Source organism: Ursus americanus, chromosome 24, assembly GCF_024610735.1.
Source record: "Ursus americanus isolate L20-20 chromosome 24, mUrsAme1.1.p, whole genome shotgun sequence".
NCBI classification, from domain to species: Eukaryota; Metazoa; Chordata; class Mammalia; order Carnivora; family Ursidae; genus Ursus; species Ursus americanus.
The window spans coordinates 42,670,660-42,695,610 of record NC_142150.1 but is presented as its reverse complement, the minus strand read 5'-3'; the positions used below and the strand labels follow the sequence as shown (position 1 = coordinate 42,695,610).

Sequence of the window (24,951 nt, the reverse complement as noted above, 5' to 3'; positions counted from 1 at the left end):
GGGTTGGTGGGGCCAGGATGATTCTCTAGGGAGTGCCCCTGGGCCCTGCTGGGAGGACCGGAACAGGCTCTGTAGCCTCAGCCAGTGCCCTGGCAAGGGCACCACTCCCAGGTCAGCTCCGGGCTGGGCTGGCTCTCCTGGAGCTTCCGGGGCTGGCCAGGCCCCTTCCGCCAACTCAGTCTTTCTTTAGAGTTGTTAATATCTTTCCATCTGTCCAGGCCTGGTGAGGGCCCCACTGCCTCTGTGGCTTAGCACTTCCACTTTGGGGCATCCAGAGGCTTCACAGTGTAAATGCCAATGGCTCCTGTCACATGGGGGCTGGGCAGGTGCCTGGCCACACTACTTCCTGTCCCCCATCCACCCCTCCCCTGCCAGCTGGCAGCAGGAGGCCTCCAGCTGGCCATGCTCACTGTGGGGAAGTCAAATTTCCAGTCTCCCCCAGGACAACGGCTCCCAGCTGTGCCCTCTGCCCAGCTTAGCCCTAGCCACCCTTAATCCTGGCTCCATCAGGGTCCTGAGCCCCAACTCAGCTGTGTCAAGAGCTCTGGCCCACCCTGAGTCTCTCAGCTGAGGCTGCAAGAGCAGCCAGCAATGCAGGGGGGCTGGAGGAGAAGCAGATCCAGAACCAGAGAGCCTGAGAGGACGCTGTGCTTGGGTCTACTCATCTGTCTCCCCTGCTAGGGTGTGTAGGCCTGGCCTGCTCCCTTGCAAGTCACCACCCAGAACACTTGGCCTGGCCCTGGGCCATGAGTAAATGGAGGCGCCACATCTTGGGAGTCTGGGGGCTTTACAGGTGTGGGGGTTTGGGTGTCAGTCCCAGGGATCTATGTTGGGGTGAACTCTGGAAAGCTTGGAATGGGGAGGACACTGGTGCCGGGGGCTGTGAAGGGCTGCTCAGGCATGGTTGGGCTTGAGGCCTGGGCACCTAGACCCACACAGGGCTGTGGCTGCCCATTGCAGGCAAATGAGGCTCCCTCATTTCCCTCATGTGCATGCCTCCTGTGGGCATCCAGTGGGGAAGGGGGTGGCAAAGGCAATCTGAGTGTTTCTGGGATGGGATTTGAGTATTTGGAGCCAAGCACTATAAAAATCTTGGAAAGAACGTTTAGTGATAAATCAGAAACTAACAAAACCAAAGCAATCATTTGTTAGTTGTGTCTGCAAGAGGAACAGGGCAAGGTGAATTCTGATCCAGTAAAAGCTGAGCTATGTGCCTGAGTCTGCTTTATTTGAGGGGTGGTGGGGCTCTGCCCACACTCTCGCCCGCAACCCGTTGACTTCCAGAGGAGATGTGGGGAAAGCAGGTACCCACAGTGGGAGGAGCTTTGGCTTGGAAGATCTGGACCCCCAGCTGCCTGTCTCTCTCTCTCTCTCTCTCTCACACACACACACACGCTCTTAGCAAATCACTGTGCCTCAGTTTCCCATCTGTGGAAGGAATAATAAGCGTCATGTCTACTACCCAAGGTCAAGGAGGGCAAATGAGGTAAGCACATGTGTTGGTGTTCGTTGGACCACAGTCCTTAATGATCATCCACAATCTCCACTAAATCATCCTTCATGGTGTGCCTAGTCTGTGCCAGGCCCTGGGGATACAGGGGAAGCCAAGGCAGAAGGGGGGGTCTTCCCGGAATCCGTCTATCCACCTGCCCTGTCTGCCTCCTCTTTGTAGGAGCTACACTGGGCTTTCCTCAGTTCCAGAGGCCAGAGCCGCTTCCCGCTCCCCTCCTCCCCCTCCCACCAGGACTTTGCACTTATTGGTCCCACATTCCCTAACCACCCCTTTTTCCTAACATACTGCAACCCATCCTTTCTGTCTCCACAGCCTAAGGGGACACCTTCAGGCACCATCTCTGTGCATCTGACCTCTGTGGCAACTTGACTTCTGGAGGTCTTCATTTTTCACCAGAGTACTGGATAAGGGCTCTGGCTCAAGCCTTGACTAGGTGTCCTAGGGGTCGCCTAACTTCTCTGCCTCAGTTTCCCTACGTGTAAGGAAGAACCACAACGGTCTCCACCTCCTGGCGGTAGTTGTGAAGAGTCGATGAGATACGGCACCAAAACCCTGAGAAGCGTGCCCACCATGCAGTAAAGACTGTATACACGTTACTCTCATTATTGTTATTTTGTAGCCATTATTAACAGACTGCAGGACCCAAAGGGCGGTGCTTCGCACGCTTCGCCCTCTTCCCACAGCTCAGCACCTGGAGCGTGCCAGACCCTAGGCATCTTCCGCACCTGCCCCAGGTCCTGGGCGGGGGTGCGGCTGCATCTCTGGCGCTGGCACTGCCCAACGAGGAAGGGAAGCGGAAGTAGCCCAGTTTCTCGGAAAGCCCGGCAGGCACACAGTAGGTGCTCAAGGGATGGCCGGCTGACACCGGGAAGCCAGTGCCCGGTGAGTGCACGCTCCCTCCTCCTCCTTCCCTCCCTCCCTCCCTCCCTCCCACTCTACGCGGCGGAATGCTCGGGCAGCCCACAAGGTCTGTAGGGGTGTATCCGCTCCAACGACACCCACTCCCACAACAAAGAAGCTCGCCTCCGTGGGCCACCTCCCCTCGGCGCCACCGGCACACGCGCAGCGGGCGAGGAGCCCGCCCGTCCCCCGGCGCTGCCCCCCGTCCAGGTTCGGGAAGCCGTACCCCGCGGGTGCAGCTGCGCTAAAGACCCGGACGGAGCCGGGGTGGCGCCCGAGGGGCGCGCGGCGACGCCGCCTCCAGCCGCGATTTAAAGGGCAGCGAGGGGCGGAGGGATCCCTGCCGACCCTCAGCGCGGATCCCTCCGCCGCGGGCGACGCGAGGCGACGGCTCTTCTCGGCTCTCCCCAAATTCGCTTTTTGTCCCTCCGCGGCCGGGAGCACCCAGCGAGGAACTCGTTTCTTTCCCGTGTTTCTCCGCCTCCCCCGCCCCCCCGCGAGTCCCGTAAAAGCAACAGAGGCAGCAGGGGTGGCGCGAGTCGGCGTGGTGTCCCTCCGCCCGGCCGAGGGCACTCGTTTTCGTGTCCTTCCACCGATCCCGGGCGGCGTCCGGACGGCTCACCGGGGGCGGCGACGCGTCTGCGGTGCGGGAGGCGAGGCTCCGGGGCTATGAGGTGAGGGCGCCCGGACACCGGAGGCGGCGCGCGCGGCGCCAGGACACGGGACGCGGACCCCCGGCGAAGGCGGCCTTTGGGACGCCGCGGCCGCGCGAGAGGCGAGGTGAGGCCGGGCGCGGGGACGCGGGGGCGCGGCGCGGTGGGGGCGGGGGGCTCCGGCCGCGGCTGGGACTTATTTCCCGACAGCGGATGGAGCGGGCGGTGCTGCGGCAGGCGCCGCCATCTTGGATTTTACTCTCCATTTTTCTCGGGAATTATTTTTTGGTGATTAATTTTCTTGGGGGCCGGGGAAGTGCCGCCCGGCAGCGCGGACCCCCAGCGCAGCGGCCGGGCCGCGGGGCCGCGCTGCGCCCAGAGGAGGAGCGGGCAGCGCCCGGCGGTGAGCGGGGGGCGGGCGCGGCGCGGGCGTGCGGGGGCGCCGGCCGGCGGCGGCGGCGGGCTGGGGGCGGGCCGGCGGGAGCGGGGGCGCCGGGCCGGGCGGGGGCCGGGGCCGGGGCGCGGGGGGGTGGCGGCCGGGGGAGGGGCGCGGCGCGGCAGCGGGCCCGGCGGCGGGCGGCGGCGGCGGCGGCGGGCGGGGGCGCGGGCCCTGCAGTGGGCGCCGCCGCCGGAAGGGAGCGGTAGCGGCCGCCGGGCAGCGCGGGGCCGGGAAGCGCCGGGGCGGCCCGCGGCCGCACGAGGGGAGCAGCCCCGGCGCTCGCGATTGGGGGACTCTGTTTTCCCTCTTCTCCAATGGGCAGCCGTGATCGGGCTCGCCCAATCTGCTACCTCTGCCGCGCTCCACTAAGGCTTGTTTTTGTTTGGGCTCGAGCCTCGTTCCAGGTCTCCTCCGGGGCCCGTCCCCCACCCTCCCCGTCCCTCCCCTGACAGCGGCGCCGGCCTCGGGCCGCGGCTCGCCTCCCTCGCCCCGGGCCCCCTCGGTCGCCGGCCGTCCTCGTAGAGTGGCGGTTGTCCTTCTGCACACCCAGAGGTGATGGGTATCGGCGTCGTTCCCACCTGTGGAGGGCGGGGGTAGGGGGGACGACCGTGTTTTCGTGGTGACAACGGGATCCAACTTGCGAGAGTGGTGTAGAAGCACGTTGGACCCGAGAAATTGACTCTCTCTCTCTTTGGGCTCCTTCGACCCCGTTCAGGAACTATCAGTTCCGACCCGTCGAGTGGGGGAAACTGGGATAACTAAGGAGGTGAACGTGTGTTCTTTGAAAGTGGTTTTTAGAAACTTGCCAAGTGAAATTCAGTCTCGCGACGAGGTCTTATGTAGAGTAGTGGGTAGATGAAGTGGTCGGTCGTGATTGTGACTTTTCATCAGGACCTTTTTAGATTTAAGCTACTTTTAAGCTTTATAGAAGTATCGTTAAACGTGGTCGGAACACTGCTGTGTAGGATCATCAGAGGAAGCAGTTGCCAGCTGGAACTTTTTCCTTTAGTTTTGGTATCGAGAACTTGAGAACACCGCTGTAACTTTTGATGATTAGTAGTAAAAGCGTAAATATTTCTAAAAGGTCGGGGGAAATAATTTTCGCCTGAAATAATCGCCGGTGACTTGTATATCTGAGGAACGTACCTAAAGAGTTACTTGGCTGTGGACACAAGTTTACTTTGTAGCCGAACGTTTGGCTTCTTGAAACACGGGTGTGGCCTCGTCACTGTCGGGGTTCCCTATATTCCAAGAATAAAGTCCACAAACGCTTTAATCCCAGCATGTGGGGGAACTCCCGGCCCATTTTCCAGTTTTTAAACTTTAAACATTCTACATTCTACTCTCCTTTTCCAAGGCTCTAGCGCAATGAGCTTCTCATGCCAGGCACCTTTTGGTCACGTTCTGCTCAGCATTCCTAGCCACCTTCTGCCCCCTGCCCGCCCCCCATCCTTCAGAAAGGCCCAGAGAGAAAGTTACCTGCAAAGACTGGCCCACTCTGGAGGATGCACACTTCCTCTATGTTCCCTGAGCAATTGTTACTTGGTATTATATTTGGTTGTTTGTCCATCCCTTCAGCTTTCGTGTGAACTTGTTGGATTCTTATTTCCTCTGCCTCGGCCGGTGCAGAGTAGCTGCTCAGTAGGCATTTGATGGAAGTGAACTTGTTAATCTCCAAGTTACGGAGCTTCATAGCTTGTATTTGGTGTTTTGAAATATGTCCATTCTAATGTTATTTTAAAACGTTGTTATTAACAAAGCAACTTAGCTTGCGAGTGAAAGGAGTATTATGGGTACTTAGTCTTAAGGAGGAGAGAAGGGCTCAATTTTGTACCCATGAACTTTGAAACCAGACTCTCTCACAGTAATTTCCAAGTGCTCTCCTGCCCGTATGTATGTTCATCCGTCTTCTCAGACACATTGAACTGCTGTCTGTGCTTGAACCAGATAGCAGTGGGCGTACTGGGGGGAGGCTCCGGAGGAGGGTTGGGTCGTATAGCAGAATATGACGTGAAGGAAGTGGTCACAGGCTGTTTGTGTGTTTGAGCAAAGAGTTTTGTGGGTGGGGATGTTGATGTGTTGTTTTTCCCTTGGGTCATATAAATCTGGGATCGAATCTGATTTTTCTCTACGTAGTATGTGGCCCAGTTGTGTTGCAAAAACATGTGTGCCATCGGCACAGCTCCCCGTCCACAGGAATGTCCTTCCCATGGCTTGTGAGAGCAAATCCTTTCGGATAAACCACGTGGATTCCATTATTTTGTACTCTTGCCTACCATATATTAGCTTTACTTTTTCTCCACTCACCAAAATCCTTCTCCATGGAGCAAGAGTTGCGGGGCTCTGTTATGTGTTAGCCCTAGAACACTGTAATTGTTGAGTTTTCCATGCAGGGACCCTGTATCCTTGCTCCGCTGTGACACAGTGCTGGTTACATAGATGCACTAAGGGAATGCAAGGAGAGACCATGGGGTGGTTCTAGCTCAGATACAGCCGAATGCAGTAGAAAGAAGTTTTTTATATAGGATGTAACGGAATTTTTCAGTCTGATTTTTAGTTATTTTGGGGGCAAAAACTTATTTTACTGACATGTCTTGGTGTAGGAAATGGGTTTAATTGCTATAAGAAGCACAAGCTCAAATTATTACAAGATAAAATTAAAATTAGCTAATGCATTTGAAATTATAATCATTAGGGTGTTCTAAGTATTAGAACGCAGTGATTTGAAAAGTAATTTCTTGGATAGACTGCCAACTTTGAACTCATAAAACTGCTTTCTATTTGGAGCTCTTAAGTTTGAAATATGAGTTAAGCCCTGAAGTTTTAATGTCTGAGTTCCATTGAACGTGCTGTACAAGGAGGGGGTCCTAGCAAACAGTAGGGAGTGAGTACTCTAGGTCTTTGTCTAAAGGATTTTTAATGAGGGAAAGTTTAACAGCTTTCTTTAAATTTTTTCTCCCAACTCTATATCACCCCTCCCCCAAAAAACCCTTTACAAATCTGCTTTTACTTTAGTTATTACTATAGTCCCTTTTTCTCCCCCATAATTTGAAGTGTCGTCTGAGAGGAAAGGTTATGCCTGACCAGTATCTAACCCTGTATTTATTGTGATCGGAGTTTCTTTTTGTCCTACTCAAATAAAGCACTTGTCATTTACAAACACATTTTGTTTCAACAGACATATTCTTAAATTTTAGTCATGGATATCTTAATTTATCTGCATTACAGGATTTTACTATTTTAAAGGAATGCCATGGAGAGAGTCCATCTGTACAGGAAAGACTCATAACCTTATTTTTGTAAAGCCATGGTAATGCCTAATGTTAGCTTTAACAAAACCAAACCAAACCTTTTTTTTTTTCTTTTTTGTCCTCTGTACTGCTTGAAGACAGAGTGGATATATTATCTTCATAGAGCTGGTGATGGCACCAGGAACTGTTTGTATCCTAAGATATTCTCACAGGAGAGAAGAAATCACTGATTTCCATAGCCATTGATGGCTCGAAATTATGTTTGGCTTCACAGTTTTGCATCCATCGTGCCAAAGGACCAGTTTGGTCACTTACTGTCTCTGGCTCCCGCCTCTGCCAGCCAGATTTGGGGCTGTCTGATGTCTGTGTGAGACAGACTCAAACCACACAGCCTTCTAGGGTTGTATGCAGTGATGACTCCATTACATGTAATTCTGGAGCTGGATGAAGGACCATTGGAGTAAGAATCAACACCTGGGTTCCGGTCTGCTCTGTCATTATCTATGTAAGACGCGGGGCCAAGCCTCACCTTCTACAACCGAGCTGTAATCTCGGAGATCACTTCCAATTCTAAATTATATTTTATCGTTTACACTTAATTGCCACCCTGTTTCCTCACTTCTAAGAGGTGTTTTAATATTTTGACCTCTCTCTAATTAGTATACATGGTTCATCTATATGTCCTGTGTAGTTTTCCCTCCCTTTTTCTGAATTGCTGTAGCTCACCATCAGTTGGGTTTTAGAATGGAGAGGCTCGAGTATGTTAATGGCCCCGAAAGCTTAATGGCTCCTACTTCTGTATGGCTCCCACTTGTCAGTTCCATCTCTACTAGATGTCTCTCTTTTCTGTATTAATAATAGTACGCTAAAGAAGAAGTAAATAGACCAAGGGAGCATTCCCTAGTGATAAGTCTTTTTATTTACAGGTGATGCCCATGCGGCTCAAGTATTGGAGTAAACCCCAGACTTCAGTTTGAGCGCTAGAGGGTTAGACCCAGCCTTACCACTGAATAGCAGTTTGGCTTCAGGGAGGAACTTTATTTCTGAGCTTTAGCCATCTCACATGTAGTGCTAATGCCTGTGTCACCAACCTCATAGGGTTGCCAAGCAGATGAACCCTCACTGATGTGTCAGGGTGAAACAAACACCTGTGGTTTCAACTTGAGCATCTTTATCAGAAGTCCTGCCCACCAGGGGTGCCTGGGTGGCTCAGTTGTTAAGCGTCTGCCTTCAGCTCAGGTCATGATCCCAGCGTTCTGGGATCGAGCCCCACATTGGGCTCCCTGCTCAGCTGGTAGCCTGCTTCTCCCTCTCCCACTCCCCCTGCTTGTGTTTCCTCTCTCGCTGTCTCTTTCTCTGTCAAATAAATAAATAAAATCTTTATTAAAAAAAAAAAAGAAGTCCTGCCCAGCAGATCTCTGATGGCACTGAGATTGCCTCTCAGGTCTCAGGCAGAAGGTCCCTTCAGTGAAGGGTCATCCTGCTTTCCACTCTGCACCTTTCTGCCCTGTTCTTCAGATAGCCGGTTTTCACAGCCTTCCCTTTGGACACGCAAGGGCTCCCACTCTAGTAGCCATGCCCGATTTTCCTGAAAGCTGAAGTTCACACGCGCCCTCTAGCGTTCCGTAGATGCAACAATATTCCAGCACCACGAACAGTGCCCGATGGCTCCCAGTAGGTTCTTGATAAATACTGGATTCTCGGTCTGCAGAATGATTCATTTTGTCTGTCTGATTTGTAGAACAAGGTTGCAGTAGCTGTACAGTGTAATGATCTCTGAGGGGTATTTTTTTTTAAGATTTTATTTTTATTTATTTGACAAAGAGACAGCCAGTGAGAGAGGGAACACAGGCAGGGGGAGTGGGAGAGGAAGAAGCAGGCTCCCAGAGGAAGAGCCTGATGTGGGGCTCGATCCCAGAACTCTGGGATCGCGCCCTGAGCCGAAGGCAGACGCTTAACGCCTGCGCCACCCAGGCGCCCCTCTGAGGGGTATTTTTATTTTCAAGGAAGTGCCTGTGTTGCATGATGTGGAGGGATATGTGTTTTTAGCAAGAGAACCAACCTACTCTTAGGAAGACGGAGTTCCCCCCACTGAAGAGTAAAGGGCGGCCTGATCCTTCAGCCAGTGAACCAGTGGAGTCTGGGGCTAGAGAGGCCATATGGAAACCTCCTCTCCCCCCTTCAAAAGAGAAACAAAAACAGACCTCACTCAGGGTCCAAGAGGATTTAGACAAAGCCAGTTGCCTCAGAAGATACTTGTTTGATGTAGATAGATACCAGGAGTGTTTTTGACACCCCCCCCCCAAAAGAGGGGTGATTTTTTTTCTGTATTTGTGCTTTTTATTTCTTTTCCCTGGTCGTCCAATGTAGTCTGTTCCCACATGATTCTCTCTATACTATTTGTTTCCTTTAAATCTCTTACCAGAATTTGTAGTTCCATACTTATTAGGGTTGTTTCTCTTCCCAGCTATCCTCTGAGTTCCATGAAATTAGGAACCATGCCACTTTTGTTCTAGGGTCTCACTCTTCAAATATGGGTCAAAGTATGTTTAAAATTTTGTTTGTGTTAGGATTGTATCGCTTTCTTCATAGTGTCAGGAGTGTACAGGCTCTCAACCCAGCCTCAGCTTAACGTGTTTCTAATTCTCTAAGACTTGCTCTCATTTGTAAAATGGGGGTGATAGCTAGCAGTGGTATTGTGTATGTTCTTGTACGCGTTTACTACTTTTATTGTATATAAAGTACATGTGAGAGAACTCGATGTTTTTGCTCCACGTTGACACATACGTTGAATGTACAGTATATGATTAAAGGGCTGTGCCGGGGTAAACAGCAGGATGCACGTCAAGGCACAGTTCTGGGATGCTGGCAAGAGCGAGGCTGTGAAAATGGTGCCTGGGAACTGAGAACTCAGAGCTGTCTCTCTGTCCTGTGCGGGACTGCCAGGTCACCTCTGCCATACTCAGTTCTCCCCTCCCGTCTTGAGCAGACGTTTCCTTAGCTGTGTGTTGCACACTGTCTGCAGGACCTCCGTCTCTCTCCCTGTGCGTGCTTCTGCCCCATGTATTTCCTTCTCTCTTCCCTCCCCCCGTTCCTTCCACTAACAGCCCATGAGAAAGCTCAACATTTTTTTTTTCCTTCGCTTTCGTGTCTTGGTAGCATATTATCTTGTCAGGAGGAGTGAATTACTTGGGGCAGGCAGGGATTCCTGAGCCTCTTTCTTTTAATCTAAGACTTTTTGTTTGCAGTTCTGTGATTCTCTGAATTGAGATAATGTTGAAACGCTTGGTAAACTGTAAAGTCGTTTTTGTTAGTGTTGCTGTCTTCACAACCCCCACTTCTCTTGTGAGTTCTGATGTCTTGGACAGCTTCCTGGGTTGTGAACCCCCCCTCCTCAAATTCAGCAGATGTAATCTTTCTCATCTTTCCTGCAAACCTGTTTCTTCTGTAGTTTGTGGCAATCTCGCAGTCTCCCCACCTAGAGACTTTTGACCCATCTTAAATTCCCTTCTGTCCCTCACCACCTGCGTCTGATTTGTTGCCAAGTCTTGCCAACCTTCTCTTTGAAACACCAGAACTTTTCCTCTGTCTCACCCTCTCCCTGCTACTGTTGCATTTGAGCTTCTGTCACCTCCATCCACATGCTCTTTCAGCAGTAGGATCCTTTATAGAGTATAAGTGAGCAAATCCTGCCACCTTCCCTCTGTATAACCAAGGAAAAAAAAAGTACATACTTTACAGGGTGTGAGAATTAAATGGTAAATGAACGGAGGAACTATTATTTATTGTTTTAAAAGTGGAGTTAGGGGCGCCTGGGTGGCGCAGTCTGCCTTCGGCTCAGGGCGTGATCCCGGCGTTCCGGGATCGAGCCCCACATCAGGCTCCTCTGCTATGAGCCTGCTTCTTCTTCTCCTACTCCCCCTGCTTGTGTTCCCTCTCTCGCTGGCTGTCTCTATTTCTGTCAAATAAATAAATAAAATCTTTAAAAAAAAATAAAGTAAAATAAAAGTGGAGTTAAAGTTGGGCGCCCAGCTGGTGCAGTCGGTGGAGCATGAGACTCTTGATCTCGGGGCGGTGAGTTCAAGCCCCACGCTGGGTGTAGAGATTACTTAAAATTTTAAAAAGAAAAAAAAATTGGAGTTACCGTAAGGAAAAAAAAAAGTCTTACCAGAAACACAACGGGCTAACTTGCACTGTAACAAAGTCTGTAATCCCGCTGGATGTTGATGTGTGAGGTGTGTAGTTTGGTGTGATTTTTAATTCTACATTTTTGCCGGAAGCCACATTTCTTCAGGAGCAGTAGGAAAAGCAAAGCTGATCTTAGGTAAAGCAAAGCTGATCTTAGGTTTCTATCATAAATTAGCACCCCAGTCCTTTTATTCTCTTGAAAATGTGTACTCTTTTCAATGGAAATCGTGATGTGATTGTTTTCTTGGGAGAGTTATGGTAGGATAAGGAATGGAGGGGAAGTTTCTACTTGATCGTTTTAAGTTTTGTGAACAGTGCGTCACCCAACGTATCTGACCTTCTGTTTCCGCCTTCGTCACTTGAGGAGGGGACACCTGGAGATCTTTATTAGCTATTTCTGCTCATTTGATCCATGTGCCAAACTGAGGAGGTCGGTCCTGTTTTCATTTCACTTACGAGGCATTTGTAGGTTAAATGACTGTACTGTGAATCCACGGCTGCACTGCCAGAGAGTAATGAATGGGGTCAGAGTGGAACCCGGGTGCATTGACTCCGTCCAGAGCCCCATTCTGAATGCTGTGTGCGCTGCCTCCTGCAGTCTGTCACCCAGCAGACTTGGTCTTGGCCTTGATGACCCAGCCCAAGAATCACCTTTTGGAAGTTTTTTCTCATCCATGTCTTTGGCCAGTAAAAAAAATTGTTCTTTGTTCTGCTTACCTCGCAACTTCTGAGGAACTGTGGGCTGTACTTATGGACTTTTGACACTAGGTGGCATCTGTTTATAGAAAAGTAAAATGCTGTGGGGGTGTCAGGAGTAACAAAGGAAGCATCCTTGATTTTATTTATGGGCACTACTAGGTAAGCAGGTGGATCAGATGTGGAGAGATGGGGAAGCAGGTTGTTTTGTTTTGTTTTTGCAGAATTTCTCCCAACAACCACATCAGCTAAAACCTTTATTTTGGAAATACCTACCAAGACAATTGAAGACAAATCTTTCTTATATCAAATTCTTTGTTGTGATACATATTGGATGAATATTGGACATTACTGCATAAATAAGGAACCGCGAATCAATATTTTTTGTCCTGAGACAGTTAGGGGGGAGTTTCTTGCATGCCCAGTTGCAGATCAGTGGGCTTAGGTGTTGTAATGTCTGATCGTGGACTTAACCAGTAGTGCATGTTTTGTTGTTTCAAGTGTTCTGCTAAATGAGAAACCCTGAGGGTTTTAGTTTTCATTTTTATTGTAAAATTTTCATATCAATATAAGAATGTTCGATCATAACACTTCTATGGAAGGTCTTGGTTATCTGGGGTTAAAGCAATTAAATGGGTAATTGAGATGCCAGCTTTATCTTCAAAATCCATATAGCTCTCTTTGTAGCCGCGGTTCACACCTGCAGTTGAAGGGGGGAAATGACCTTTTTTAAAAGTATATTTAAAACAACTTTTCAAAGTTTAAGAGTTTTTCCTGTGATACATTGAAATTTAATGTGTTTTGGGGGTTTGGTAACTGTAAAGCATTTTCACCTTGGTTTACTTTGTCATGGTCTCTGTATTAGTTGCCTGTGGCTGCTGTGACAAATTACTCCAAATTTGGTGGCCTCAAACAGCAGAGGTGTATTCTAAGTTGGGCAGGCCCGAGGTTCACCATCTGTTTCACTGGGCCATAGTCAAGGTGTGGTAGGGCTCCCCCTGGAGGCCATAGGAGAGAACCCGTTCCTTGCCTCTGCCGGCTTCTGCTGTGGCGTTCCTTCGCTGGTGGCCGCGTCACTGCAGCCCTCGACTCTCCTTCTCTTGGGTGTGTGGTGTCAAAACTCCTTCTTCCGCTCTCATAAGGTCTCTTGTGATAGCATTTAGAGCCCACTCAGATAACCTGTGTCATCTCAAAATCCATAATTGAAATCACCTCTCCAAAGACCCTTTTCCTTAGAAGCTAATATTCACGAGTTCTGGCTTAGGACCGGAGATCTTTGAGGACCATTTTTCAGCCCTCTACAGTCTCCTTTGGAGCAGTTAGCACGACCAGTTCCGCATGATAGCAGTGCTTGCTCTGGCCATCATTTCATCTTGGATTTTATCTTTAGCCATATCTTACTAAGTATTGTGGGAAACTGCTCTGAGTCAGGTGCCATCTCTCTCTGGGTCCGATGGGGCTTTACCACCTGAGGCTGCTTGGCGAGGCTGTTAAATCAGTTGAAGCAAAATGCTTGATGAGTTTGACTCTACCAAAGCTGGAAAAGAAAGCAGCAGCGATACTTAGTCATCAGCTTCTCCAATGATCCATCTTTCTCTCTCTTTCTTTCTTTCTCTCTTTCTTTCTTTTTTAAAGATTTTATTTATTTATTTGACAGAGATCGACAGCGAGAGAGGGAACACAAGGAAGGGGAGTGGGAGAGGAAGAAGCAGGCTTCCCGCCGAGCAGGGAGCCCGATGCGAGCTCGATCCCAGGACCCTGAGATCATGACCTGAGCCGAAGGCAGACGCTTAACGGCTGAGCACCCCAGGCGCCCCCCCAGTGACACTTCTGACAGTATTTATAGGAGCAGGTTGTAAGGTTACAGGTGTGATCGTGAATTCATGGTTGTCGTCTAATAAACTGGCAAGTGAGGAACTGTCTTGTCAAGGTGTATTACGGGATTTTTTAAAAATTAATTAATTTATTTATTTGACAGAGATAGAGACAGCCAGTGAGAGAGGGAACACAAGTAGGGGGAGTGGGAGAGGAAGAAGCAGGCTTCCAGCGAAGGAGCCTGATGTGGGGCTCGATCCCAGAACGCCGGGTTCACGCCCTGAGCCAAGGCAGATGCTTAACGACTAAGCCACCCAGGCGCCCCTGCAATACGGGATATTGACCACAAGTGCCTCTGATAGCTTCACGGGGCTTCTTATATTGGCCTGACAGTATGAATTATTCTAGGATTCCATGGAACCTTGGATATATCTTGATTACAGATGGACTTGGCATAATCATTGATAAAGACTGATTTGCGATTCCTTGACATATTATCGTAGAGCCTTTTTGTAACTTTAGATTGAAGAGAAAGAACTAATCACCAGTTGGGCTTATATGTAGCAGTGAGGTTTGCAGCTGGAAGGGGGATGTGATATGAATGGACCTGTGATGTGTTGGGCCTTGTGCTAGGCTCCAGTGATACGGAAGTGCACCTTAGCACACGCTGCAGTGGGGAAGCCGAGTATCATCAAGTAATTACATGAAGAAGTGCGTACAGTTGCACTAAGCACCACGAAAGGGAAAGCGTATAACCAGGCGGTCTGTGGGATGGAGGACTGGGATGGGGGGGGCTGGTGGGCAGCTTGACGGCATCCCAAGTACAAAGGCCCTGTGTAGGGAACACGCCTAGCACACTAGGCAGATGAGAACTGGGCTGTCTGGAGTTGTAGCTGGAGCGAGGGGAGAGGGGGCAGGGCTGGGTCATGCGAAAGCTTTATAGGCACCAGCAAAATAGGGTCTGTTAATGGTAGTTCGTAACAATTTCCAAATACTCTGTTTTTGCTATTGCATATAGGCCAGGCGTGTGAGCCTAGAATGGAAATTGGATTTTTACTTCATTGGTGGGACATTGTTGGCACTGACCCTAGCCTGTGCAGTCACTCCTGGTCCAGTGTGGGCGCTTTTGTTCCTTTGGGGGGGGGGTGTGTTTGTTTTTTGTCTCCTCTTTGGATAGTGCTTTCTTTCATTTTTATACTCTTTGTGTTTGTCTTCCTTGTGCTTATTGTAAATATAAAGCTCCGGGGAGTCTGGGATCGTGGCACTTGAGCATCGCAGAGCCAGTCCACAAGCAAAAGCATCAGAAACGTGTGGAAGTATTTCAGTGACATTTGACTTCCCTGATGTTTGAATTACTGTATTTAAGGTTTTAGAAATTGGCTTTAACTTACATAAGAATGATGTGTAAGGATTTTTATGATGTCTGTTTTATTTTCATTTTTATATGTTTAAATTTTTATTATAAAAGTAATATATGCTCATTTTGAAAAGTTGAACCTCGTGAAAAATATACCACGTAACACAAAAATTGCTCCTGATCTCATTCTCCAGAGATAATACTGTTAACCATTTGGTGTTTTGAATTGTTTTCTCAGCATATTGTAGCTGAATCACTTGAAAAGTGTTTGCTCTGCTTTTTCTCGGTGAAGTTTTCCAAAAGTCCTCCAGCAAGCTAGAGCCTGCTTTTTTAAAATGTGTGCTACCTTCTCAGCCCCTTGGAACTTGTTTCTTTGCCACTGGGTAATTTCTCTAAGATAAACTGAGACAAGTTCAACATGTAAACTGGTTAGAGAATTCTTGGTAATATCACAGGAATTATATCAAAATTCTTGATTCTTTTGGAATCAGTGTTTTCATTTTTCTTTTCTTTTTTTTTTTAAAGATTTTATTTATTTATTCAACAGAGATAGAGACAGCCAGCGAGAGAGGGAACACAAGCAGGGGGAGTGGGAGAGGAAGAAGCAGGCTCATAGCGGAGGAGCCTGATGTGGGGCTCGATCCCATAACGCCGGGATCACGCCCTGAGCCGAAGGCAAATGCTTAACCGCTGTGCCACCCAGGCTTCCCAATGTTTTCATTTTTCTGACACAGTTTTTAAAATCCTGGTTTGTGTTTAAGACATTCAGCAGGAAACGTCCAAGAGCTTTAAATAGGAAAGGATTAGAACCAGAGTTTTCGAAATGGGCATGAGCAGTTAAGTCAAAAGTCACTAAACAGTTTACAACCCCCCATGTGTCCACGGAGGGACAGTGGGAGGAGAGAAGGACCTTGACCTTTGTTGAGGATCTGTCACTGCTGGGAACAGTGCAGGCACTTGACAGGAGCCAAGCACAGTTTCTATGAAACAGCTCTGTGCTTCCTTTGAAAAATTTTCAAGTGTCAGCAGGTTTTTTGGTTTTGTTTTTTGTTTTTTCCTGATTATAAATAGTAAACATTTGGGGCGGGAATTTTTTAAAATTTTAATCCCAGTTCCCCGAAGACGAGGAATGCTGTTGGTGATTGGGACTGCGTGGTGGTGGTATGTGTGCGCGCCTCCTACCTTAGTTATGGTATTATTATATAAAAAGTTTCCTCTTTAAATACAGCTCTAAATCTTTAAGCATTTTCCTCTTTAAGTGCAACTCTTAGTTTAGCGGTTTTCAAGTATGTTTTGTATAATCACAAATTGCCTGCCCTTTTTAAAATTTATGTTTGATGGTAGAATCTGAAGTAGGTGCTTCCTTCCCCACCTGTTGGTCCAGTGAAGCCGCGTGAGGTGAATCCTCCTTTCCTGTTGACTTCAGAGTGGGTGAGCCTTGGGGGACTGGTGCTGCCTGTCCCGGAGCGTTGGCACAGCCGTGTTTCCTCAGAGCCCGCTTGCATCGTTCTTGTGAACACTCATAAAAAGAGAGGGAGCAGAGGGGCGCCTGGGTGGCGCAGTCGTTAAGGCGTCTGCCTTTGGCGCAGGGCGTGATCCTGGCGATCCGGGATCGAGTCCCACGTCAGGCTCCTCCACTGTGAGCCTGCTTCTTCCTCTCCCACTCCCCCTGCTTCTGTTCCCTCTCTCGCTGGCTGTCTCTCTGTCACATAAATAAATAAAATCTTTAAAAAAAAAAAAAAATAGAGGGAGCAGAGCCTTGCGCAGTGCCCTCAGGAACTCCACCCTCTTACACTCAGGTGGTTTTTGTCACTCCAGTAGAAAACTACTCTGTTCTTTTAAAAACTCTTCTTTTTAAGATTTTATTTTGTCTGAGAAAGAGAGCAAGCGAGAGAGCACGAGCACGGGGAGCAGGGAGTGGGAGAGGGAGAAGCAGGCTCCCTGCTGATGTGGTGGGGGGGACTTTTTTTTTTTTTTTTTAAAGATCCTTAGAAACTCTCCGAAGGGATGCCATTCTCAAATTAACCCCTTCCCATCATCCCTGTCCTCTGAGTTTAATTTACATGTGTCCTTTCGGTCACGTGCGGTTTTCTCCTCTAATTTGAAACAAATGACCTAGACCTTGGGACTCTATTTATTATTCCTTACATTCCTCTCTGCCATCTAAATCTTTCCCCACAAGCCCGTGTTTCAAGACATCACATCCATTTTAGAAGTTCTCCATCATTCTCACAGATCATCAGTGGCCCGTCCTGTCCGCGAGCTTCAGCTCCTGAGAGAGAACTTGGCCTCGTGAACATCTGCAGCCCGTGCCCAAGTGGGTCCCTGCCTTCCTGAAGCGCTGATCCCCGTTTGCTCTTGCTTCTCCTCCTCCCTCCCTAGCTGCCCCTTTCGGTATCCTTGGCTGCTGATTCCTGGTCTCGAGGGCTGCCCCTCTATCCTTAGACTTCTTTCATCTGTACTCACCCCTGGGTGATGTCATCTCATCCCATTAGTGCTCTGACCACCTGACCGGGACCCAGGCCCTTGGATCCGGCAGCCCATTCAGCGTCTCCGCTTGGTCTCTACCGGGCGTCTCACACAGGACCAAAACCAAACTCGTGCACCGACCCCTGCCAAGACCTGAGCTTCCTGTAGTCTTTGCACCTCTGTAAAAAGCTTACTTGAATTTGGAGGCACATCAGAGTCCTCTTTCTTTCAAAGATCCTGTCTATCCTTGAATCTTCAGAAGAGATCTCGAAACCAGCTACTCTCGCCACCTGCGCTGCTCCGAGCCACCAGCATCCTCTGGCTCAGCGCAGTGGCCTCTTAACTGGTGCTTTCTCTCACGTTCCCCAGTTACTCGTAGTGGCATGAGAGCTGCTGTTTTTTAAAAGCATTTATTTGTGAGCTTTTCTCCACGTAGCAAACAGCTAGCATGGGCCTTTATTTTTTTTATTATTTTTATTTTTTTAAAGATTTTATGTTTGTCAGAGCAAGAGAGCACAGGCAGGGGGGAGAGGCAGCAGAGGGAGAAGCAGGCTCCCCCCTGAGCAAGGAGCCCGATGCAGAACTCGATCCCAGGACCCTGGGATCATGACCTGAGCAGAAGGCAGCCGCTTCACCGACTGAGCCACCCAGGCGTCCCAAGCATGGGCCTTTAAAATGGTAACTTGGACCACATCATTCCCGCTTTCCATCTCCCTGAGAGTTCATGTCCGGTCTCAGCAGTGGCTTTGAGGCCCTCTGTTACATGTTCTGTCAGCCGGGCTGACCTCCCGCCCCACTCACCCTGCCACAGCCACACTAGGCACCGTGTGCCTGCACACCCACTGCTTTTCTCCCCCCGTCTTTGTGCTTGCCCTCTGCTGGTGCACGCTCCCCATTGCTGCCTGGCTTCCCCCCCGCCCCACGCCACCTGAAACACTCCGTGCCACTTAGAAACTGCTTTATTTTCTCCAAGGTGCTGGCATTGATTTGTTAGTTTGTTACTTCCTAGAGATTTCTTCATTGGAATATAAGCACATATGAGGGCAGAAAGCTGTTTTTGTTCTTTGCTGTATCCTCAGGAGTATAGTAGCCGTCTAATAATTTTCCTGATATTTTTACACACTTGACCCTTGAACGCCCCTGTGCAGTCAGAATTCCATGTACGACTTTTGACTCCTTAAAAACTTAACTACTAACAGCCTACTGTTGACCAGAAGCCTTCAAGACAAAATAAATGGTTAACACAAATTTTGTATGTTACACGTATTGTATACTGTATTCTTACAGTAATGTAAGGTACAGAAGATGTTACTAAGAAAATCATAAGAGAAAATGCATTTATAGTGCTGTACGTATTTATTTAAAAAAAAAATTCACGAGGAAGTGGACCCGCACAGTTCAAACCCATGTTGTTCAAGGGTCAACTGTATTGGGAAATCCGAACAGAGAAAGTTTTGTAGTTGTTACGCCATTTAAGGAGTGGCCAATACTCCTTTCTCGAAATTTTTTTTTCTGCCAATTTTGGCATAAATTTCAGGTAATTTTTGCTTCTAAGTATAGTTAGTGGCCATTTAGCTCAGACGCTGTCAACCAAGCCAAGACCATGGTGGTATTTCTATGTGAGCCATCTGTGTCCCAGGCCAGAGAGACTGCACCCTTGCCTCTGTTGGGAGTGGGACCTCTGTGGGAGCTGTGAAGCCTTTAGGCTTTGCTAGCCACGCAGTGTCCTCACCTTCTGTTTCTCCACAGTCTGCTACAGTATTGGCTGTGTTAGCTTTTGAAATTCCATCTCCACCTTTAATATGTAAGTGTTCTTTCAGCTTGTGGTCTTACGGGAAAAAACCGTGCCAACTGGAACAGAGTCCACACGCAGGAGGGCAGAACCGTCAATGACCAGATAATTAGAATATACATTCATTTTGAGCTAGAAATTTATTTTTTTAAAGATTTTATTTACTTATCTGAGAGAGCATGAGCAGGAGGAGGGGCAGAGAGAGAGGGACAAGCAGGCTCCCCACTGAGCAGAGAGCCCGATTCGGGGCTTGATCCAAGGACCCTGAGATCATGGCCTGAGGCGAAGGAGACGCTTATCAGACTGAGCCACATAGGCTCCCCTTGAGCTAGAAATTTATAAGTAGCTCCCAAATTTCTGATAGCTTCACTAGCACTGGTTTTACAAAATAATTCATTTGTGAGTATAAGTAAAGATTTTCGCCTTAATGACAGCCGTTGTTATCCGGACAAGTGGAGAGTGTTGGAACCTTTGCTAGAATCTATGCAGACATGTGCAGTGTATTCATACTAAAGAAATTCAGCCGTATTCTGTGACTGACAGAGTGATACCTTAGTATTTAAGTTCAAACAAAATATTATCGGTTGACTGAAATATAAATGAGACTCAGGGTTATGAATTTGCTCCAATTTGGATGGTTCATTAATCCTCAATTGAGTTGAAATTATGTGTACGTTAGAGTGGATCTCAGTCTCTGTTCCATGAACTGGGCTGAAGTGTGCTGCTAAAATGATTTATTGGTGAACTTTTCCTAATTCTGAGGGAAAAAATTAGGTCAATAGGTATAATTTCCTCAGATTAAAATGTTGGCATCTCTTCTTTGCCCTGACAAATGATCGAGTGAATGAGTAAGTAATGGAGAACAATGATTCTCACACTGGAGTTTACCTCAGAGCCACATGGGGGGCTTACTAAGGAGAAGTTGCTGGGCTCCATCCATGGGTTTTCTGCTTTTTGTCTCTGAGTGAGGATTGTGGTTGGAATTCAGGATTCTCTGTGGAGAGATGAGTTGCTGTTTCTTTTCTCTCTTCTCTTTAAAAACCACATTGCTCTTTTCTGTTCCATGTGGTTCTATTTTATGTCTCGCTGTTGAAGGGTATTAGGACTCCTGAGTCCTGAAAACACATCTTCAGTCGTGCTCCTTAAACCGTGTGTTCTAGGAGGGCATTCTTGAGATGGACTTCCTAAAGGACCAAAAGCACTTCACCTTCTCCTCCTTGTTCTTTTCCTCTGAAGGTGCAGAACTAGGGGGTGAAGCAAAAGGCGGAAGGGCAGGTGGTAGGGAGGTTGCTGTGGGCAGTGGCTGTGATTCCTGTCATGTCTGTGCCCGGGCGCGGGCTTCGCTTGCTGCCTTAGCAGCATAGGCATCTCGAGAAAGAAGAGGACTTGAAGAGGTCAGGTTATAACTTTAGTATTTTCCAGTTTAAAACAATACCGGAAGTAGTTCGGGGCGCCTGGGCGGCTCAGTTGGTTAAGCATCTACTCTTGGTTTCGGCTCAGGTCACGATTTCAGGGTCGTGGGAACGAGCCCTGTGTGGGGCTCCGCGCTGAGCAGGGAGTCAGTCTGCTTTGGATCCTCTCTCTCCCTCTGTCCCTCCCCTCACTTGCACACATGCACACGCTCTTTAAAATAAATAAAGCTTTTAAAAAAATGCTTTGTATTTTTGTTGGGTATCATTAAAGGTATGACCAGGTGTATGTTTCTAGAAGTACTTCAAAATAATATATCATTTGTGTTTTTCTATGTGTTTTTAAAAATTAAGGGAAATTGACCTTTGTGTGGTGTAGTGAGAGACCTTGTGCTGGGTTCTCACTCTGCCGCAGCCGGATGGTGTGGCCTGGGGCGTGGGACCTCAGCCTCTGGCGTGTTGGCTCCATCTACAAATCAAAGGAGTTGTACTGGGATCTTAAAGCCCCTTTAGCTCTAAAGGTCTGTGTGTTTGCACTTTCTTATCCCAGAGCTCTTTTAGTCTGATTTATACTAAAGCATAATTCCATAATGAGGTGATGCCATGGACGTCCCTATTCTCATTCCATTACCAGCAAAACGTAATCCGTTATGCCCTTACTTCCAAAGGTCCTTATAAATTACAAGCATCCCTCGCTATCCAAATCATTCAGTTCCCAAATTCAGCTAATTAAAATTCAGATGGTGAAGATATCTCTGTATTAGCAAAAACAATTTCTCAGTTTTTGTTGTTATTGATTGTAAAGGCAGACATTTCATGATGGGCAGTACTTTGATATTTGAATATTAGTCCCTGAAATACCTTGACTGTTGACTTCAGATTAACCACAGAAGACAAAGCTGTTGTGGACAAAACTTAACTTAGATACTTTTTCTTAAGCTTTCCTCCTAACAGAAGAGAGAACTTCCTTGTAGTTTACTCACAGTTAGCATACTGTTACTGAAACATGTCATTTGAGCAGTTTGTTGAGCTGCATACCAGCATAACAAGGTGCAAGATGAGTCCTACTGGTGTCTGAAAGATAAGTACTCATGGAGCACCTAATACCCCAGTCTCTGTGCACAGCACAGGCAATGTGCACGACAGAGTGCGCTCCCTCCAGAGTCCGGGGGTGCTGTAGACCTCAGCATGACACTGGATGGCTTGGGGCGCCAAGTGGTCTTTAAAGAGTGGAAACGTTAGTTACTAAATTACCTTTCCCCCAAAAAAAAGGCTTTATTACATACAGAGGGGTGGGGTTCAGTCCTTGGCTGCCGCCTTATTCATGGCTGCCAGGGTGGCGGCGCTCAGCTCCTCTCTCTTCCTCTTGGCACGGATGTGTGTCCCCACCCTTTCCTCAATGAACTTGAGGGCGCGCTTGTCCTTGGAGACCCTGAGCCGTGCCGTGGCACGCCTTGGATCGTGCCGTGCGCGGACTTGGCGTGCTTGGTGGGGCGGCCCGCGGTGGTGGCGGCTGGGCCTCGGCTGCTCCCGTTCCTCCGTCCTTGCGGCCCTGCTGCTCCCGCTCCTCTGCGCTCCCACCACCAAAGACGTAATACTTTGTATCTTTCTCAGGGGTCCGGGTAGTATGATCTTTTATGTATTTACCTCCCGGTTTTGTTTTCCATGTTTTGTTTCTGTCAGGAGAGAACGTTGGAATTACTCTCTAAGCTATCTGAAGAGAGCGACTCAATGCACCTGGGTCAGGCGGTCTGTGGGCATGAAGTGGTTGGGAGAATCCAAGAACATGGTGGTGAATGGCAGGAGGAGTGGAGGCAAGTTGTCTAATGACCATCAGCAGAATCAATCAAAATTGCAGCACGCGGGAAAGGAGGCCACGAAGGCTGGCAAGCACGCAGTTGAGAGGAGGTCAAGCAGATGTATGTACACAGTGCGACTGTCCTTCTTTTCATTGTGATCTGGGCGGTAATTCTTTGCAGCTTGTAATGTGTATTCTGTCTCTGTTCTTTTCAGAACAGTTGTTCATGTTCTCAAAATTAACAGTGGAGTTTTTTCACCCTTTCAAAGTTATACCAGTTCTTATAGTCATCTCATGTGCATACCTCTAGTTTAATGTTTAATATGATAACTGTAATTTTGCTCTTATATCCATGACCTTAAGTTATATTTTGTAGAATGTATACCTGAGTGTTTAATCTGTTCTATAGAAAAATACTAAAGTGCTGCCACTGGATTTCCTACAAGTTCAAACCATATTTTTTACATCTGATGTAAGTGTAAGTATGTCTTTCTTTGAAAACTTAGCAATATGAATAATCAAGTCAACTCTAGAGGAGAAGTGGCATTTAGGGCAGCTTCCCAAATTGTTCCCATTTCTTCTGTTTATATGGGATGAGCAGTCATTTATGCTGACACTGGAGCATGGTGATAATGAGTTACTTTTTTACCTTGCTACCTCTTGGTGGGAAGGAGGCTACTGTTGAGAGTTCAAGAAGTAGTTCTCTCGAGAGCAGGACAGTGCCCCAGGATAAGTGTGAACGTAAGTAGGCAGCTGCGTGAAGATACCCAGCGGTGTGAAGGGGGACAGCTTTCTCTGTTCTTGCTTCTCCTGAGGTTAATTCCGGCCCCTACAGAATAGCTTTAGTTTGTGTTGCAGTTGGCCTGGCCTGGGTAGAACTCTTGCCTGGGACTTGAAGCAGTTTCGGATCGGTTGCACCAGTTCGGATTGATTACCTCCCTTAGGTTTAGAGGTTTATGCAGTTTATTGGGCCCAGGCTGCCCTTAACGTTTCCATGTCCGAGCAGGTCACTATTTCTGTAAAAAACTGGGCAGAAAGCCCTGCTTGGGATAGGAGTTAGGGAGAGAGCCCAAGACTGAATAGGTTCTCCTCCTCATGGACACCTGCTCACCCCAGATCACGTGATGGGAACCTGGAGGAAATGATAAATGTAGTGACCGTAGCAAGTGGTATTGGCTCTGATTAGTAGACTAGGCAACTTTTTTTCGTTGTTTTTTTTGTTTGTTTTTTCAAATGGCTGTTGGCCTCCTTTTGTGCATCATAGAGCAAAAGACCTTAGTTTAATTGTCAGAAGTATGTAATAATGTAGAAAGTGATGGTTACATGTGCTGCGCTTTGGCAAGCGTAGACCGATTCTGAGGACAGGCTAGGAAAATCCAGTGAGTGTGAGATGGACAGCATCACGTTGAATGTCACTAGACAGGAATGGCACAAAGCGAGAGCTGACAATGAAGCAAAACGAAGTTGTGCTCCATCCGCAGTAACTACGTGACTTCACCGAACAGCAGAGCCGCAAAGTATGTGACGCAGAAACGGACAAAACTGCAGGGAGAAATAGAGAGTTCAGCAGTAGTATGGAGACTTCAGTAATGAACAACTAGGCAAAAGATCAACAGAGAAGAAAGACTTCAACAGTCCCCTAAACTAGTTCTTCCTGACAGACACCGTATAATGCACCACCCAGCGCAACAGTGCACGTTCTTCTTAGGTGCACGTGGAACATTCTTCGGGGTAGACCGTAGGCTAGGCCATGCAACAAGCCTCAATAAATGTTAAAGGATTGGATTCATACCATGTATGTTCTCTGATTACACTGGAGTAAAATTAGAAATGAATAACAGAAATTTGAGAAAATCACAAATATGTGGAAATTAAACAACACACTCCTAAATGACCAATGAGTTAAAGAGGAAATCCAAAGAGAAATGAGAAAGTACTTCAAGATGATTGAAAATGAGGATACAACATACTGTAACTTACAGGATGGAACTAAAGCGATGCCCAGAGGAGATTTATAGTTGTGAACATCTGTATTAAGAAAGAAAGATAACTCTTCATTGGTAACCTGACTTCTTACCTTAAAACACCAGAAAAAGCAGAGCAAACTAAACACAAAGCAAGCAGAAGGAAGGAAATTATATAGAGTGGAAATTTACAAGATAGAGAAGGACAACAGAAAATCAGCAAAGCTAAAAGTTGAGTCTTTGAAAAAAAGAAAACGATCAACAAAATTGGCAAAACCTTTACCCAAGACTAACCAAGAAAAAGAGAAGACTCAAGAATGAAAGAGGGGATATTACTACTGCCTTACAGAAGTAAAAAAAGTTACAACTCAATATTCGGAACACCTGGATACCAGCACATTAGATAACTTAAACGAACAAATTCCTAGAAAGCAACAAATACCAAAACTGATTCAAGAAGAAATAGAGAATCTGAATAAACCTGTAGCAAGTAAAGAGGCTGAATCAGTAATTTTTAAAAAACACTACTAAGAAAATCTCAGGCCTGGATGGCTTTGTTGGTGAATACTGGCTGATACTTAAAGAAGAATTAACACCAATTCTTCACACACTGTTCCAAAAAAAAAAAGAAGGGAGCAGCACTTCCTTATTCAATGAGACCACTGTTATTCTGCCACCAAAACCAAAGATATCACAAGAAAAAATAC

General features: G+C 47.7%; 1 protein-coding gene across 4 annotated transcripts in view; it reads left to right on the top strand.

Annotated features, from left to right (window-relative positions):
• The first annotated feature begins 2,330 nt into the window (after window positions 1–2,330).
• KMT5B (lysine methyltransferase 5B) overlaps window positions 2,331–24,951 on the top strand; it is a 55,002-nt gene continuing 32,381 nt past the window's right edge. Inside the window, exons 1-3 of one of the 4 annotated variants that reach the window (XM_087855086.1) lie at window positions 3,280–3,469; window positions 17,770–17,959; window positions 22,166–22,401. In XM_087855086.1, coding sequence (XP_087711212.1) covers window positions 22,242–22,401 — 160 coding nt within the window. In that variant the 5' untranslated portion in view covers window positions 3,280–3,469; window positions 17,770–17,959; window positions 22,166–22,241. Of the gene's footprint in view, window positions 2,396–2,535; window positions 3,194–3,279; window positions 3,470–17,769; window positions 17,960–22,165; window positions 22,402–24,951 lie in introns of those variants that run through there. The other 3 variants (XM_045775945.2, XM_045775941.2, XM_045775942.2) reach the window with 3 other exon arrangements.